Source organism: Xenopus tropicalis, chromosome 6 (assembly GCF_000004195.4).
Source record: "Xenopus tropicalis strain Nigerian chromosome 6, UCB_Xtro_10.0, whole genome shotgun sequence".
Taxonomy (NCBI): Eukaryota; Metazoa; Chordata; class Amphibia; order Anura; family Pipidae; genus Xenopus; species Xenopus tropicalis.
The window spans coordinates 92,533,917-92,553,392 of record NC_030682.2 but is presented as its reverse complement, the minus strand read 5'-3'; the positions used below and the strand labels follow the sequence as shown (position 1 = coordinate 92,553,392).

General features: G+C 36.5%; 1 protein-coding gene across 3 annotated transcripts in view; it reads left to right on the top strand.

Annotated features, from left to right (window-relative positions):
* Positions 1 to 19,476, top strand: part of dtnbp1 (dystrobrevin binding protein 1) — a 70,332-nt gene that overhangs the window by 21,303 nt on the left and 29,553 nt on the right. For 2 of the 3 annotated variants that reach the window (XM_031903263.1, XM_031903264.1), the window contains exon 7: positions 1,927 to 1,949. In XM_031903263.1, coding sequence (XP_031759123.1) covers positions 1,927 to 1,949 — 23 coding nt within the window. 3 annotated transcript variants of the gene reach the window in all.

Sequence of the window (19,476 nt, the reverse complement as noted above, 5' to 3'; positions counted from 1 at the left end):
TGTGGTTACATCATTTTTAACGTAGCAGATTGTGTGTCATGTATAATGTAATTATAGCATGGGTATTTGTGTACATAAATATAGTAGAATGTAATATAATGTAGTAGTAATATATACGTAGATGCCATTTACGTGTCACCTGCTAAAATGCAAGCAAACGATGTGAAGATGATTCCGCCTGGGGGATGAGGGGGAGATAAATATCACTTCACATCAATAAGACTTTTTAACGAAATATAATTTTCAACCTACTGTAGCCAATTGGCTGAACTGAACAGCAGATGGCACTATTATCTTAAATGCATTGTATTAACAGTTTAACAACTGCTAATATCTTGAATACTAGGAAAAGTGCAATATTTAGAAAATCGCTCTTAGCGATTCTACAGTACATTCATTTGTTTTTAGATGGAACCTTGAAATACGCTGCACAACTCTGCATATTTATGGTAGGTCAGGACAAAGGGAGACTTCTGAAAAGAAATGATTCTGTGGGAAGAGAGCTTGGAGGGGGTGGAGTGGGGGCTAAGGTTTAGTTCTCCTTTAAAAAAAGAAATATGCATTATTCAGCTCCATCCTTTAAACCTGATTTATTTGACAAGGATGTGTGCAGAAGTCTGTTTTCTCTGCAATAAAATGTCAGATAGAGAAATGAAGGCGAAAGCTTATGTGTCACTGGCCTGTACAGTATATTTAACTTAAATAAGTTAAATGTGACCAATCGCTGTACAGTATTTTTTAATACAACTAAACCTGGTGTCCTGGGGGACGTCTATATATTTGGCTGTTTGAGTTCTCTGCCCTGGAAGTAGGAAGTGGGTGGTTGTGCTTGTAGAGAAAAACAGGCAAAAAACTTGTGTTTTGTGTGATATGGTTCATCTTGTTTTGAATAAAGTTACTGTCTGCCAGTGGAGTAGCCTGATCTACTTTGAGAGGATTTAACTTTAACTTTGTTGCATAAGTTATCTGCTATTTAATGGTATTTATTTATTTTTTTGTGAATAAATAAATACAGCCAGTATGGACAAAGACACATTTTTTGTTACCCCTCTGCTCCTTAGTGTAATATTTTCAGTCAAACAATGCAGACATGTTTAAAATGCACATTTCAGACTTTAATTTGAAGTTATTTACATTCAGTTTCACCATGTAGAAATTAGAACACTTTTTATACTTAGTCTGTTACTTTTAAATGGTGCATTCCGTATAGGGGAATCTTTCATTTATTTAGATTAAATATGGCCATGTTTCTCAGCTTAGTTACCATGAAGTACAAGCTACTGTTTTATTATTACAGAGAAATCTTTTTTTTTAAAAAAATGTAATTATTTGCCTAAAATGGACTCTATGGCAAGTAGCTTGTATTCTGGATAACAGGTTTCTGGGTAAGGGGTCCTACAAGACTATTATTACTAATCATTAAAATAAATATAGACACTATAGTACAAAAATTTTATATTTCCCACAAGCTCAGACATGGTTCTGTTTTTATACGTGTTATATGAAAACTAAATTTAAAAATCCATTTGATCCAATCCTTCTAAAAGCATTGAACCTGCAGGCAGATCATTTGGCCATTACCAGCAGTGATAGAATTTTCAAACTCCATTAAAGATTCATAAAAGGTTTCACTTTTAAATGCCACCAAAATCCATGGGAGTAACAGTTGGAACAAGTTTGCTAACCTTTAATCCAATTAAATAATTCCTTTCCTGCAATCATTTTCATTATCTTGCTCTCTGCTATATTTTCTACATAAATATTTTAAAGTTTGATAGAATCGGTCTGGAACTAATATAGAATGATTCTAAATAACCATTTTATTCAATTTGTGGCTCTGCTTTCAGAATGACTCATTTCTTCTTTTTTTCATGTGTTGTTTCACTCCCAAACACGAATTTTCTCTAATAATGTTCTTTCTTACAGGAAAGAGCTGGAAAACTTTAAAGGTAATTACTATATCTTACATCACAAGTTTGTTCTTCGGTTTACAGAAGCAAACTATAGTACGTTATCTTTTATCAGAATTTCATCCTGTGACTATGCTATGATTTGTTCTATAAATATGTACGTATGTATAAGGCTAGCTGTATATATTTTATATATGTATATAAAAATTTTGCACCCCCAGTTGTAAATTATAAGGATATTATAAGTCACAAAGGAGTTCAATGACCATATAGCAACAAGGCTGGAGGCTTTTACAAAGGTCATGGTGCTGTGAGGTTTCAGAAAGTCATGTGACAAATAGTACATCCCATTTATAAACAAAAATGTATATAAAATATATCCTAGCTTTTTGCTCACACTAGGTAACCTTTTTAAAGCACAGTTAAAGATGCAGTCCAAGTCGCCAGATATTTTATAATTTGTGCTCTACACAACATATTTAAGTTCAATTTGGCCAGTACAAGAGAAAGACAGGGCTCAAGCAAAGATGGTTGGTGGGTTGTATCTTTATTGTTAAAGAGCTGCTCGGCCTCTGAACTCATACGAGTGCTCTCTGATTTTGTCATTTTATTGCCAACAGTTTAGTCACAATAGTGCAGGCTAGAACACTATATGTATTCTGTAGAAAGCTTTACCATACCTGAGTAAATAGCCATAGAAGTTTGTATAAGATAGCAGCTGCCATTTTAGCTTGGTCTCAGTAACTTCTGTGCTGCAGCTCTCAGCAGAGGGGGGTTTGGGGAACACAGAGAAGGAAGGGGAAGAGAGCAGAGATGGGATGGGTAGGTGCGCGTGCCCTAAAGGAATTTTCTGAGAGAAGGAAGTCTGACACAGAAGGCCAAGTGTACACAAAAGAAAATAAATCCTGTGTTTCTTTTGATAGAAGACTCAGTGCAGCTTTTCTGTGAGTTTTCTGTTTGTTTATGGCTTTATTTATATAGGCCTTTCTTTGTTTTAACCTTTTTCTTCTCCTTTAAAAGGCTGATGTGATGCCACAGTACTAGCATGTAAGACTGGGCTTCCATGGCAAAATAACAGTCAATTTCCTTAAGGGAATAAAGATTAAGGGACAGATATATGATTGTGCAAAGAATGATCTTTTCGGCAAGGGCAACCCTATAATTTTTATTTACAGTCTTGAACACTTAATCATGACTTTTAGTAAACATTATATTTTCACAATATTCAGACTCCAGCTCTGTAAAGTCTTTGCATATCTGCCACCTCTAAATTATTTTGCTCCTTGACAACTGAAAAGTAAAAATTATGTTATTTTGGGCCTTTTATTAAAGGAGAAGGAAAGTAATTGTGGCATTTTACTGCCAATAGATTTGCCACGTTAGTGGCTTAAGATTGCAGCTGCCATTTTAAGTAGCTTCCTTCCTGCAGCTCTAGCTGCCTGCTATTGCTGAGATCACACATTCCTAAGGGAGGGGAGAGGGAGTTCTTAGCTTTCTAGTGGGAGGGGGAGCAGGAGAGAGGAAAGAACTGTGCAGACCCAGGGAATTAAGGAGTTTTCTGAGAGAGGAAGTCAGACACTGGAACATCATGTTTACAAAAAAAGAGACCAGAAATCCTGTGTTTCTTTTGATAGAGGAGTCTGTGCAGCATTACTGTAAGTGCTTATGGCTGTATTTATGTAGACCTTTCTGATAAAGCTTACTTAGTTTTTACCTTTCCTTCTCATTTAAAACCCACAAGTTTGAAAAAAGCCATACTACTGTTTTATTATTATTACTGACTGACCTCTTCACAGGGGGAGCAAAATGCTCCCTCAGTACTCATTTAGGGAACATTTCTCTCCGTGGTCTGGTTGTACTCTGCACCTGAAGCAAGAGAAATGTTCTGATGTAAGTTGGAGAGTTCAATATCAGCAGGTGCAAGACAAATACAGGACCCTGATGCGACCCTGAATGACTCCCAAGTTACAGGGTGCGGTGCCTTTTAATCTGGTAAACTACTTTTGACTTTAATAGCTTCATCCTCATAGATAGACGCCACTCTCTAACAAGTACAATTCTCTTTTTAACTTGGAGCAATCATCAAATGACAGTCTGGGCTGCTTGCTTTAGAAAGTAGTAATATCAGAATCTGAAAAAATGGGGGCAACATTGTTCCACTTGGGTGGAAGAACAAGCCTTTCTCATTCTCATTGAGTTAATTATTTGTGTCTCTTAATTGACAATGCAACAATAGTGAGCATTCATATATTTCACTGTACAGCAGTCTATAGATGTTTCTATACATGTGGATGACGTGCTGCATAGTCTTACAGCCCAAGGCATGTCTTAGGTTTCAGGGACACTGTCAGCTCTGGTTACGTTATAGCATGTTAGTGTTTCCCGGGTGGGTGGACATTGCCTTGCCTTTTAGAAAAAAATAGGTCATTTGCCTTTAGACGGCTTTACATTTATCCTTTAAGCACATAACTTGTTTTTTTCAGTGACATTTACTATAGAAACTGACAATATCAATATAAAAAAAAATTGGTAAAATTTACAGAGGGCAGCAAATTTATAATGCTATATTAATATAAATATTAATATAAAAGGGATCTATGTTGTAACAAAAGGCAACCATATGCATAGATTTGCAGTTGTATTTGCAACCTGTTATAATTCAGTGTATTATACCTGTTATAATTCAAGGTCTTTAGCTGGTGGATAATACCTTTATTGTGGTTTCTGTAAACTTTGTATGTCCTTGCAGTGTAGTGGAAAAGAGAGAATTGTTCTGTTGGCAATTAAAGCAGACTAAGATGGAGTACAATTTTACACTGGTTCAGATGAGTATAAGGTCAGCTGCTTTGTGCTTTTAAGACAAGACAATTACAGATGGTAGGAGCTTGAAAGCATTGCCAAGCAATTTACTTTAAGAATTGGGCACTTACACTTCTATTTTAAATGCTTGTAATTGACTGCTCTGCTGGTGTTTCATTTACATGTATGCATTTTGGTAATGGAATTCTTGTTGGAGGGTCTCAAATTTTAACTATGTTAATTAAAATAAATATGGAAGAACTGAGCCGAGTTGCTTTGCTCAGATAATTCAGCTTCTTCATAGCATGCATAAATATACAAGTTGAATGTTATACAGGTATGGGATCCATTATCCAGAAACATGTTATCCAGAAAACTCAATAACCATAGACTCCAGTAATTTAAATGTTTTAAAATGATTTCCTTTTTTTCTGGAATAACAAAGCAATACCTTGTTCTTGATCGTAACTAAGATAAAATAGTCCATATTGGTGGCAAAACAATCTTATTGAATTTAATTAATGTTTACTTTTTTTTTTAGCATTATGGTATAGAGATCCGAATTATGGAAAGATTTGTTATCCAGAAAACCCCAGGTCTGGATAACTGGTCTTATACCTGTGTAGAAAATTAGGTTGGCACCCTAGTAATACTAGTTGCTTACTTCTAACAATAGGCCAGCACTTTTCCAAAAAGAAAAAAAAAATGGGCCCAGTGTACTTTTGGCACCACATGGCTGCTTTGCTGATTTTGGTACTGCATATGTGCCAACACAGGGGATGTCTGTAAAACTGTAAAAAAAAATTATAGTAATGATGATGATCAATTGAAAACTTGCTAGAAATGGGTAATTCTGTAACATACCCTTTAAGGGTAAACATTACCCTTTACCCCTTGGAATACTAGAAACAGTCAAAATAGAAGTTTGTTTTGTACTGTACTGTTTAAAAAAAATGATTTGTGAAGGTGCAGCATGGTGGCTCAATGGTTAGCACTGCAGCCTGCAGTGCTGTGGTTTTAGGATAATTTCCAGCAGGTAATTGTCTGCAAGTTTGTATGATAGGGACCTTGGAATGTAAGCTCTTCTGGGTTAGAGACTGCAATTTATGTTAAGCACTGTGGAATATATCAATATTATAATAGATATATAATAATAAGGTCAACTGTCCTTTTTAGGTTGTAAATTAATAAATGTTCACACATTGGGGCCGATTCACCAAGGTACGAAATCCAATCATTTCTGATGATCGCAAAAAAAACAAAAAATTCATACTTTCACATAGTTGCGAAATTTTCGTATCCGAATGATCGTAAACGGCGGGATAACCCTTTTGAACCATCAGTGCATGGTTTTGGAAGCCTCCCATAGGACTTAACAGCACTCTACAGCTCCAACCTGGCCCAAGGAAAGTCACTATACCAAAGCATGTATGAATCCGAAACTTTCGTATTCGTTGCGACAAATACAATTTTGTCGTGCAAATTGTCGCAAAGTACAAAAAAGTCTTGCAAATTAACGAAAAAAATCGCAGAAAATGCGCACAGTTCTAACACTGTATTCTGGCTCAATCGTACATTTATGAATGTGCCCATTCTATATTTTACTAAAAAAAGATATAAAAAAATTGAAAGATGGAAGGAATCCAGAAAAGTCATTAATATTGGGGATAAATTTTAAAACACTGTATTTTTGTGATGGACAACTTTTTTTTTTTTTTTATTATCATCTACAGCAGTACTATCCAGCTTCTGTGGTACTGAAGGCCAGAATTTTTCTGGCCTACCTGAATCTGAGGTGTTAACAATGCAGGGGGCCAGTTAATTTTAGAGACTGCAGATCAGTGCTGTCCAACTGATATCAGTACTATCTGTCTGCCTATGTAATTGGGTATAGAGTAAATAGTCTAAAGAAAAGTCAAAAAGTAACATTTGCTGATCAGCGACTATCCCATTAATGTCCTTTGGGTGCCTGTTATGGTGAGAAATGCAAGAAGGAATAGCAAAAAACAAAGAAAAGGAAAATAAGGGAAACAACTGGAATAGTAGAAGGAAATAGGCTATAGTGGAACACAATAGTGGAGAATTAGCATCTGTTACTGTGGTCCCACTGGATGCCAGCAGGGGGTGAGTGGATTTATGGTGCTGGTCTGACACCGTAAAACAGCTTTTAAACCTAGGAGGCCTTACTGTACTTTCATGGGACAGAAATACTTGAATCAACTTGATGGCAGCTGATTTGAAGCAACTAGTAAGAGGCTAAAAATCATTACTCTTTCTATTTTTGGTCTGTGCTGCGGTTTACAGTACATACAACTTGTCCCACGGAAACAGCTTTTAGCCTTCTTTAGATACTAAGCTTCACATGACTGGGGTGATGAAACCGACAGGCAGACACAGTGATGTTGTGTGCAGGTAGAATAAGGGTTCTAGGTTTTTCATGAAGGAACCTTTTAATGCCATAGGGATCAAATCACAAGATTTGCAGATCACCTAAAAAAAATTCTAGTTACAATTTAAAAAGTACTTCTACTGTTAAAATATAAACTTATTATAAACCTGTAATACCATCACGTGTTTACATGCTTTCTGAATACCTTTTTCATGGGAAAAGAAAAAATGGCATAAAATTCAGGAAAATGTGAAATCAGGGAAATACATTATTATACCGGTATATTGACAAAAAATGGTGTTAAATGATGAAACATGTAGAATCAAGGGATGTAAAAATTTTTTGGTTTCAATGTTTTACTGTACTGAAATTGCAGAAACATTATTCCATGTATGTTTATCAGCACTACTGGATCAGATGATCCCTCCTTACTGTGTGTGTATTTATATTTGTATATACATGCAGCAAATACTCTTTATTTTATGTACAAGCTTGAGGCAGGCACTGTTTACCAAATGAAATACACTCTCTGGCTGCCAACACAATGCCCTTTAATTGACTGTGGCCATGAATTATGCAGTAGGTTAACAGTGGGACATACAATAGAAACAAGGCAAGCAATGATTTTATTAGCGCTACACTTGCTTAAGGGATAGCAATACCTTACCCAGAATAGAGTTAAGCAGTGACTAGAATGCCAAAGAGCCAGTCCTCAGGAAACAAAATCCTGTATATATCGTAAAACTGGGTGTCTTATTTATTCACATTTTTTCTGTGCTTTATCTTAAATACATTTTATACTTTTTTTAGTCTTAGCAGCGTGTTGTTTCTTTTTTATATACCATATATTTACTTGCAGGGGCCCATTTTCTGGTTAGTATTGTGGCGAGGAAAAGAATATATATTTTCAACCACCCCTATCTTGCAACCAGCATGTGGTACATTCCCCTTATGTATTCATGAATCTGTGTGGACAAGAAATACTGACAGTTCATCTCTAGCCTTGAGAGCAGCCGTGCCGGCAAATTGTGTGGGAATGAACGATTCTGTGTGCGCCAGCAGCCAATCAAAAGCAGTCGGCTCCTGCATATCTGCACTATTCATTTAAGATAACAGGCTGTGCGCCTCTATTCTTCACTCACTGTCTTTGTTCTACAACACAGAGGATGTACTTCACAGGAGCTGCCTTGTAATTAAGGGCTTGGACAGTTCCCATTCCGTGTTTGCTCTCCAATCTCTCAGCGATGTCCTCATCCAGATCCAATGGGAGCAGCCAGCGGAATTCCTGTAGGTGCAACTTTTACTTACATTTAAGGTGCTCTAATTGGGCATATTAAGGAAACTTTGATTGGAGATGCAGCAATGAAGTTGTCTGTGTTCCAGAAACTGCACTGCAGTACTGGCAGAGCTTTAGTTTGGGAAACGAGTTATTTTACCCAGTGACTTCCTCCTTATTGGCTCTTGGCCACCAGAAGGCGACTGTTGCATTCTTTGCTATGCTTGTGATATTCTAATTACAGTTCAGCATTATTCATAGATTAACCTAAGAAGCAGAACTGTGAGTATGTGTGCTATAGATAAAATGTGTAGTTAGCAAGTGTTTAATCGGTGTCTTTTCAAGAACTTACCGTAAGAGTTTATAAGCATTATTGTCCCCTGTCTACATTGTATGTAGCAATGAACCAATGTTATTCTAGCAGTTACCTATCTTACATGTATATAAAGTTTTATGTTTGGAGCCATATTGTATTCAGCAGTCTAGTTCTAGTATAGAGGTGGGTTACGATTCCTCACTTTAAATAGATAGTGAATTACTTTGTATGCTATAGGGGACATATCTATTTATATGTGTAATGTGGAAAAAGAATTGCTCCGTCGCATATTCCCCTTTGTTTCTTTCCAATATTGATCTGTGCTGTAAATAAATAGGCATTTTGTAGAAGACACGCTAACTTTTGTTTATGTGCAGTTAAATTAAAGAGCAAAATTGACGTTCTCTTTAATCAGCTGGTGACAGATACAAATCTCTCTTTACCCACCCCTTCTCACCCCCACTTCCCCTGCATATAATGTCTTTCTGTGGCTTACATCCATATTTTGTTTTTTAAATTGTATTACAAGTGACCTTTAACCTCACGTGAAAAAAATACAATATAATACAATTAATATAATATACAGGGATATTTTCTAATCAATTCTTATGTAAAAGTAGCACACAAAGAACAATTGCCTAGTTTGCATTCTTATTATCAGTGTTTCAGTCACTCAGAAGATGCTCATATTTGTATCTATCTGTATACTTATATTGTAAAAGACAGCCAGGTATAAGGACAAAAGAGGCACAGATATGGACGCTGTCTTCATGGCTATACTGTTTGTTTCCATTATTGAACAGATTTTTATGTTAGCCTCGTTTTGCTTATTTATATGTTTTGCAAGTATACTTAGATTTATTTTTTCTTATAAATGGATTACATCCATGTGTATTTATTGTATATACAGATATTTGTATCTTTTATATTTAAAACAAATGTAAATCAGTATTGCAGTCTAAAGGTGGCCATACACGAGCAGATCCGCTCGCTTGGCGATGTCGCCAAGCGAGCGGATCTTCCCCCGATATCCCCACCTACGGCTGGGCGATATCGGGGACCATTTAGGTAAAAAAAATAATAATCCGATCGTTTGGCCCTGGGGCCAAACGATCGGATTATGTGGGCGGCAATGGGGCAGTCGGATCGGGGACCGCATCAACGAGCCGATGCGGTCCCCGATCCGACCAGATTTTCTAACCTGGCCGATCGAGATCTGGCCAATTTCAGGCCAGATATCGGTCGGCCAGGCCGCTCTGCTCTCCCCATACACGGGCCGATTAGCTGCCGAATCGGTCCAAGGGACCGATATCGGCAGCTATAGTCGGCCCGTGTATGGCCACCTTAAGGTGATGCCCATTTGTCAAGCTTTAAAATATTTGTGGTTTAAAACAATGGGGCTGGTCCCATTGAGGGTTGGTGGGACTAGAGCATTGATTGTTCGTGTGGGGGGGGGGGGGGGGGTGGTTCAGACTGAAGGCCAGCTTAGAAATTTGGGAAGAATACCTATTTACTTTCTTACGCTCAGAGAAACTCCACCACTTTAGGGGAGAGTTGGGGTGAATATTTACTGCTATCTTAATAGAAATACTGAAACCGCAGTGTTCATAGATTTTTAGACTTGTTATAGACCTAAGGGGCCCCAAAAATATGCTCCTAAATGGGATGCTTGAACCAAAAATGAAATTCCACTGCCATGTGGCTTGCTAGTTTGTTTTGTGTGCTCTGATATGGACACAAATGTAAAAGTTTTGTTTTATATTGTGTTAATAAATCAGGAAGGTATTTTTAAAACACACATGTTTTTTGTTCCTATATATAATTATATCATTAATCAGTATTTAATGTCATATTGTACCATAGCCTTGTTTACCATTAATACCAGTAAATAAATATATAAGCACATAAAAATATTTTATATTGCAGGAGATCAGGCTGTTTAGTGTTTCCATCTTGCATTTTTTGTTGGGAGATAAATTGTTTTTAATCTCAACTGTGTGCTTTTGTGTTACCTCTTTCTCTTTTTCACATTTTGATTTCAACAAATTCCCACACTGACAGACATTCTCAGTCACAATTTTGGAGCATATTAGTCACAGTCTATAATTTTATCCATCTCTTTTTAAAATTGCTAGTCTTCCTTTTACTCTTTGGCCCCTATTTAGTACTTGGAACATAGTGAAAAGAATTGGCGCAACATGAAACATTTTGTTTAATACAGAGCAAAGTTCTACCCCAGAATTTCTGTGTAATTGCACCTCAGTTGAAAGGGACATCATGCAGGTGGGACATGGGCTTGCACGCCCTTAAAATCAGAAAATACCCTTGCATTGCTGTCAGTGTGAACATTTAAATTTTGTAAGTGTCATAGATTGACTTCTACATTTTCCGCCACTGACGTAATGCTAATTTTTTACCACAGTGCAATGGTATATTCTGTCATTTTCGTAGACCACACTGAAAGTTAAATTAAACTATATGAAAATTATGCTTTTCTATGTTGTTTTCTCTGCCGTGAACCTGAGATTTCATATAATTGTTGCAAATAGTAACTACAATGTCTGACACTATCTGACAGCAATCGGACTCTAAGGTATTTGCATTCAAATGAGTTTACTGCGAGTGTTGTTGAGCTTATATGCGGTAATAGGTCCATAGCAAGAATTTGATATCAACCAGATTTTTTTCCTAAGCCATGCTTGTTATAAGGCTGAGCTTCAGGCAAACCCATTTATAATACATGCATTTTTCATATTCTTGGCTTTCATAAATCCAAAAAACTCTGCTCTCTTATCTCTCTGTAGCACTATAACAATATTTTACAATGTGATAAGATTTCTTCCTCTATATTCCATGGCTTTGCTCAGAATTCTTAACATGTATATTCTCTGACTATACCGTAATTACACTTTCTGCAGTCACAATTGCTATTGAATAGGAATGGTTCAGTTGTCACTCAGTGACATGGATTGCTTAGGAATGAAGGGCATATTCATTTTTTGTGGGATCCTCTTGTAGTATTTCACTACCTCCTTTGTATGCATTTGGTTCTTAAATTTAGATTGTAAGCTCTATAGCCAGTCACTTGCTAAGGCATTAAATTCCGTATGATTAAGTAAGGAGATTTGTATTACTGTGCTGCTTTAAGATACAGATATGGGATATTTTATCTGCAACTTTTGGGGCCTGGAGATTTCTGGATAAAGTGTTTCTTTGTTACATCAAGGGCCACGGCTTAAGTCTACTAAAACATTCAAACATTAAAAAAATCACAAAATAAGAAACAAGGTAATTTTCCAATCAGTATGGATTTATATAGCTACAGTATCATCAGTATTTCATAATTACAGGGTTATTCTGAAACCCTTTATCCAAAAAGCTCTGAATTACAGGAAGGCTAAATAGTTAAATGATATAAAATGAATCCCTTTTTCCTTGTAATAATAAAACAGTACCATCTACTTGATCCCAACTAGGAAATAATAAATCATTATTGGAGAGAAAAAACAATCTCTTTGTGTTTAATTAATGTTTAAAATATGTTTTGGTAGACTTAAGGTACGGAAATCCAAATTTCAGAAAGCCTCCTTATCTGGAAAACCCCAGGTCCTGTGTATTGGGGATAACAGGTCACAGGAAAAAAAGCTAATCTATGAATAACAAGAAGTTCTTGTATAAATAGGACTCAATAGGAAATGGCAATGCTGTATTTCTGGTGGCTATATAATAGCCTCAAGTAATGTTTTTATGTATATGAATTTTTGCTGTATAATGTCACCCAACTCCACTTGAGTGAAAAGTCAGCCACAAAGAATCCCAAGCAGAGAACGTTACATGTTTTTAGCATGTACCTGCACTTTCATGTGGGCCTAAGACTTCATAACTCATCATAGTTTAGACACTATATATATATATATATATATATATATATATACACCCCTTTCAGCACGTACCAGAAATAAGCTCTCCTTCAGTCAACCCTACTTCTTCACAGTACTTAGACTAGGGGGCACATTTACAAAGGCACGAACGCTCGAGCGTTCATGCGGACACTCCGAGCGTATTTTTGCCGTTTTTTTCGGGCGTCTGCACGACTTTTTCGTACGGCGCACGACTTTTTCGGACGTTTGCACGAAAAAATCGGAAAGGTTTTACCGCTGTTTACAATTGTTCGGTACGAAAATTTCGTGACTTTCGGATCGCCAATACGATATTATCGTGACTAATACGATTTTTTCGTAAGCATTTTCGTGATATTTGCGATCTTCCGAAATTTTCGTTTCCAATACGATTTTTTCCCATTCGTGATTCGGATTCGTGGATTAGTAAATGTGCCCCTTAGACTTAAAAAATTTGCTTACATTTTCCTTTATTAGAAAGAATATTATTTTTAGCATTTACATCCTCTTTAGGTACCTGCGGTTTATCTGAGAAACCCAGTTTGTGTGTACTGAAGTCAGAATGATTGAGCAGAATCTAATTAGGGTGTGCTGCTCTTATGCAGTCCTGTAATTATTTATACCAGTCAGTCTCCCATACATTCAATTAGAATGATGAAGCACCCATCCCTTTTGCAAGCAATGAACTGGACGAAGAAACAAATACTGTTGTTTGAAGTAAGGAATCTTATAGTGCATAAATATGTTGCTTTGGCAGTGTAAATTGTGTTGACTGTACAGAAACTATGTACTTTTTTTTGTTATGGAAGGCAGCAACCTGCAAATGAAGTTGCAGAGTGGACCCATGAGACTGTTTAGATTTACAGGCCATGGATAATTTTATAGGCTTAACCCTTTCTTCATTGTTCTGACCTTTGTGAAAAAATGGATTACTTGTTTTGTTTAAAATGCCTTGATCTGCAATGGACAGATGGATGCTTAGAAGAAGAACAGACATGTAAAGAGACAATAGATAGTATAGATAGCAGACAGATGGACAGAGCGAGAGAGAGATCTAATGGAATATTTCGTTTTCATTTTGACTTTCAATATTGTAGTAGCCAGAGGCTTGATATGGTAGGGTCTGAATGTATGAATAATTGCGTGTGTGTTGATTTTCTGGGCTGAGTGGTAGCGCAGTAACATTGTTGCCTTGCAGCAATTGCATCTTGAGTTTGAAGTCAACCTAGGTACTATCTGCAAAGAATCTGAATGTCCTCCCTTTTTTGTGTGGGTTTCCTCTGGTTACTTTGGGTTTCTCCTGCACTCCAAGAACATGCCAGCCGATGAACTGTTTCCTGACATAATTAAATCTAATGTGTTTGCATGTGATAGAGACTTTAAATAATAAACCCAACTAGGTCAGGGATTAAGCCCCACTAGGTCAAGGATTAAAGTGAATGATGAACAATCTCTGTAAAGTTGTACATAAATGTATAAGCACCATGTAAGGTAGAATAATAATTTTCCACCACAATTTAAAACGGTTTATAATCTTTTTTTTTTTTTTACTATACCATAACATTATATATAACAACTATAGCTATATTTAATTTCTTTCCTTTTGCTGATACTGCCTTAAAGGGGCTGTTCAAAGACCTTTAATGAATATTAAACCCCATGCCTTTCTTAATTTTTCTTAAAAAGCTCTTCATGTATATGCAAGGATCAAGGGTTGTAACAAATAGTAAAGTAGTGAAAAAGAGTGTGTGTGTTTATAAATCTGAACATAAGATAAAATTAAAATGTATGGATAAAGAGATAAAAAGGTTGTAGAGTAGAAAACAAAATAGAAGCTGGCAGTGCAAGAGTGAGACCTTATTATTTCTGTTTAATAGTTCTCCTTGGTGTTTAGAGTTCACCACCTTCTATTGTCAACACACATCTGCCTGACAATATTTGATTAAGTGCATTTTTATTGATTTACACTGGTTTGGATTAGTAGCACACTTTATTTAATCCCATAAAGAAACTGTCTTTTTCCTCTGTTATAAATTTATAGTTAATGTAGGAATAAACATACATGTGTCATACTGTATACTGTAGTCTGATGCATGTTTTTATGGATGCAGGCTTGGATTATTGCCATATTACTATTATGCATTTTAGTGGTGCTGTTAGAACTGTTAAGGCCCTGTAAGTCCGTAGAGCTTACTATCTAAGTAAATGGTGCCATGAAATACTTGAAAATACATAATAAGGGAAGGCAGACATATTTTGTTTGAATTTATTTTGAAAAACCAGGTAGGAAGTAGTAGAAAAAGATGGCTCTATTTTTGTACATACAGTATCACTGGCTTTATGAACAGTAGCAAGCTGTGTATTATTTTTCACCCATGATTTTATAGAGTAGTGCTAATGTAATGTATTCAAATAACAGTAATAAAAATGTGCTGTCTAAAAGCAAGGAAACTGAAATAACCCACTTTAGATGTTGACCTATTTTCTTATCTTTTATTTTCAGTTTTCTTCTTAGGAAGGTATCACTGTAATCTGTTTCATTTCTTCTGAGAAATCATTTTTCATTTTAGTTGTAAAAGTAGTTTTATTACACAAACTTGCTTACAGCTGAAATTTCTATGAATCCTTTTTTTCTGTTTGTAGTCAGTAATGCTTAGGGTGGAAGAAATAGTTTGGAAATGTAATTAATTTGGGCTCTATGGAAAATAGCTAAAATCCTGCAAGAAAATGTGTATGTGTTTGGCAAATTTGCAGTCTGAAACAGTGCTGAAGTCCCATGGGGCCCCCTATAATTCCTGGTCTCCCCAGCAGTAGTAGGATATGTTTTCTCTGTCATTATAACCCTGCTTTTCGGTAAAATGATGTGTAGTTGAACTTTTGTGTAGTTTGTACAAGGGACACAGTAAAAAATGTTGGTACTACATTCTTGTGTTTATGTGCGAGCCTCAGACAAATAATTTGTAAGGGGCCATGATGGCCCTTGATGGCAGCCATGCTTATGCAATATAAGGTGGGATCTATTTATTAACATTATTTAAATATATATAGCAGAAATTGTTATATTGGAACTCTTTTCCAGAAGGCATGGGACCTGGGGTTTTCCAGATATGGGAAATTAATTAATTAGGATCAAGTACAAGGTACTGCTTTATTATTAAAGAGAAACATTTTGTACAGTTATCGGACCCCTTATTTGGAAACCCATTATCCAGAAAGTTCAGAATCACGGAAAGACCATCTCCCATAGACTCCATTTTAATCAAATAATTCACATTTTTAAAAATTATTTCCTTTTTCTCTGTAATAATAAAACAGTACCTTGTACTTGATCCCAACCTAGATATAATGAATCCTTATTGGAGGGAAAAAAAAATTCTATTGGCTTTAATAACTGTTTAAATCATTTTTTTTGTAGACTTAAGGTAGGAGATCCGAATTACTGAAAGATACTGGATAACGGGTTCCATACCTGTAATTAAAATTCTGTGGGAGGATGGCCTTCCTGTAATTTGGATAACTGGATTCTTGATCATAGATCCCATATGTACTTGCTAGTTAAACAACCACTGCATGAGTAATGTAGAGTCATATGTGGGATCAGTGGTATCTTGGTTAGTCGTAGGTGTCCTTTTGGTAATTTTCTCAGAATATTTTTATAGGCTGCTTTACATTTTCCTGCCGATGTGTTGTTTGCATTGCCTCATACTGTAAATCATTCAGCATTATTTCAGTTCTGGTAATATTACAGCTTTAGATTACAAGAAGCAAGCAAGAGTGGGTGTTGGAAGAGGTTTGATTCATAGCATACTCTGCAGAATGTAAAACCAGAAGGCTGTCATTTTTTTCCCATTTTCTTTGCAGTTGGATAGTAAGTTATTACTTTTGCCATAAGGACAGAAGCTCAATATGTGTAATATATAGTGTTTTATTAGGAGTGAATCAAATGTTTATTATCCTGCCAGAGCCAGAAGGCATACCAGGTAGATTACAGCTGTGTTCCATGCTGAATAGGATTCATTAAAAAAATCCCATGTGTAAAAAGTTTCATTGGTTAAGTAGATTTTTAACACAGCAGTGGTAAAGCAGCATGTTAATTATCTTACCCTTGGAACTAGAGAGCACTCAAATACCTTTATTTATAATGTAACAAGCAATAGCAAAAATTTCATCAAAAATCTTTTTTTTAATGAAAAACCATCAGTAAAAAAAAAAAAAGTTCAATTTAAAATAACACACTTTGATACAAGGATTCTTTTAGTGCTGCTAGAAATATTTTCATTAATTTACTACATTTAACTGGGCTTCCTCATTTAAGTCAGAGGCATGTAATCCATTGTGGGCAGTAGGCATTTTATTAGGATCATGGACTCTAGAACAGCCCAGGTGTTCTGGGACCTCATGTTGCCCATGTATGCATAGCTGCAGTCTCCAGATGCTATGTGACCCACCATAAAATCAGTTACTGAAAAGAACAAGCAGTCCATTGAAGGGTATTTTTTATATATTAATATTTTTTTATATATTAATAGAAGATGGACTATAACCCTTTTCAGTAGTCATAGTCTACTTGCAAGGTTTATGAAACTTAGCATAAATAAAAGCAGTCACTTTTAATAAAGCAAACGATTAAGGTAACATACCAACTGCAGACTGCCAACAACTGCTGCTAAGGACTGGAATCCCTCTCAGCAAGATTGACTTGGCAAATAGTGTTAGATTGGTCAGTTTGTTTTCTGTGTAGTGTAGCCACCTAACTTCTTCATTATGTGTTGATTTAATGTTAGTGTGTTTTAAAGCTAGTTTGGAATTCATTTAGATCCAAAGTGATGATTACTACTTATTACAGGTAATTGCTAATTCGGGTATCTGATTTAAAGAGTTTGAGTGAAACCCTATTTATCTGTGACACTAGACTTTAGCTTCTAGATCTTTAAAAGACAAGGAAAGGTTAATATAAATTAAAAAGTACTGTATATACTCGAGTATAAGCCGATCCGAATATAAGCCGAGGTACCTAATTTTACCTAAGAAAACTGGAAAAACTTATTGACTCGAGTATAAGCCTAGGGTGGGAAATGCAGAAGCTACTGCTAAGTTTCAATAATCAAATAATTAATATAGGACACTCAGTGTGACCTCCTGTGAACTCTTCATAAAGAGAGAGATAAGAAAATGGGGAGCCGCTGTGAATGACTTTGAAGGCATGTTGCCGTCTTGGGGCTGCTCCACCCATGACCTGGTACAACGAGCTCAATATAAAATCCTACGTAAGACTTTAGTTCATCTTTACGCTGCCTACTTGGAGACACAATATGGATATCAGGGTGCTTATGGAAAGCCAGCCAGTGGAAGGCTATAGAATTTTGAGGAAGCAGTGCTTATTATCAGTTGCGCAACCTTACTAGATGAACTCTGCTATCTCCTGTTGCCCATGGGGACGGCTGTCCGGTTATGCTTAGAGCTGTACATGGATAATAGATGAAGGACTGATGTTTTGCCTCCCCCATCCATGAGTCGATATACTCTGCGCTGACATTTGTCTCCCCCGTGTCATCTAATGTTATAGCAAAACGCAGCAGCAACACTAGGTACATAGGTGGAAAAAAACTCAGAGCACCAGGGAGCCCATTCTGGCTATTAGGCAGAATATTCCTGATAAAAAATAATTAGGATTAGGCCTCAGGATTAGTAAGGAAAATATTAGAGGAGATATGTAGATCCTCCTTGATCTATTACATATAAGACATCCTCCACTGACAGCCTACAGCTTAAAGTCCATAAAACCAGAGAGTCCTTCATTTACTTACTAAACCGAAACCACACCCATGACACTTTCGACACGTGCCCGCGACTGCATACGCGCGCACATGCGAACTCGGACGAACGTGGGCAGACACGGGTGAGGCGAATGTTAGCGCAGCGTATATCGACTCGAGTATAAGCCGAGGCTAAGTTTTTCAGCACATTTTTTGTGCTGGAAACCTCGGCTTACACTCGAGTATATACGGTAAGTCTAAAGGCATTCTTTTTAAGTACTTACTGCATATCTAAATTCCCAGATCCCTGCTTGCTTCTCTGAGATATGGTGCTGGCAGCCTACAGCAGTGTGAAGACTACAGTGACATAACTGAACTCTCCCCTTCCTGTAGGCTGTCAGCGGCAGCCTTCAGTAGCAATGCACATGTGCGTAACTTGATCCTGTCTCCTGTTCTGAGCTACACATGCCCACCAGCCAATCAGAAGCGGATCTGCCAGAGGGGAGGGGGGGAGGGAATGAAACACATGTGCAGTATGAAGCAAGGAGGGAAAGGAAGGGAGAATACCTTTTTAAAGATGGCTGCCTGTTCAGGAAAACAGAAAATGTGAAGTAAGTGTGACTGAGTAAATATTTGATTATGTGAGCCAATAGTGTGGTGTTTTTACTAAACAATAGGAGGACTATTGGGCAGTAATTTTTTACATTTTTACTTGCATTCTCCTTTAAGCCATTTTCCCTGCATTCATAGATTAGACTTTAATATGTAAAGTGAGGATAACTGCTGTCCTAGAAGATAGACCTCTGTATTGTTTAGCTATTCTGTATTACTGGACTAATTAAATGACTTTATGACAGGATGGGGTTATCTGTGTGCCTCCCAGGAAGCTTGATCTCTACATTACAAAGGCAATGGGCTTGCACAAATAAAAAAAATACCAAATGAATGTACTTGAAGAAATACACATTCATATGCAGCGCTCACAAGTTAAGCTTTATATCAGATTTTACTATGGCTAACCGCTCACATTGATGAATGCTAAAGATGCTCCAAGCTGAGTGGTAAAATAATTTATTTGGCTTTTTCACACTGTATACATATTGTTAAAAATTACTTCCCTTGCAGTACAGA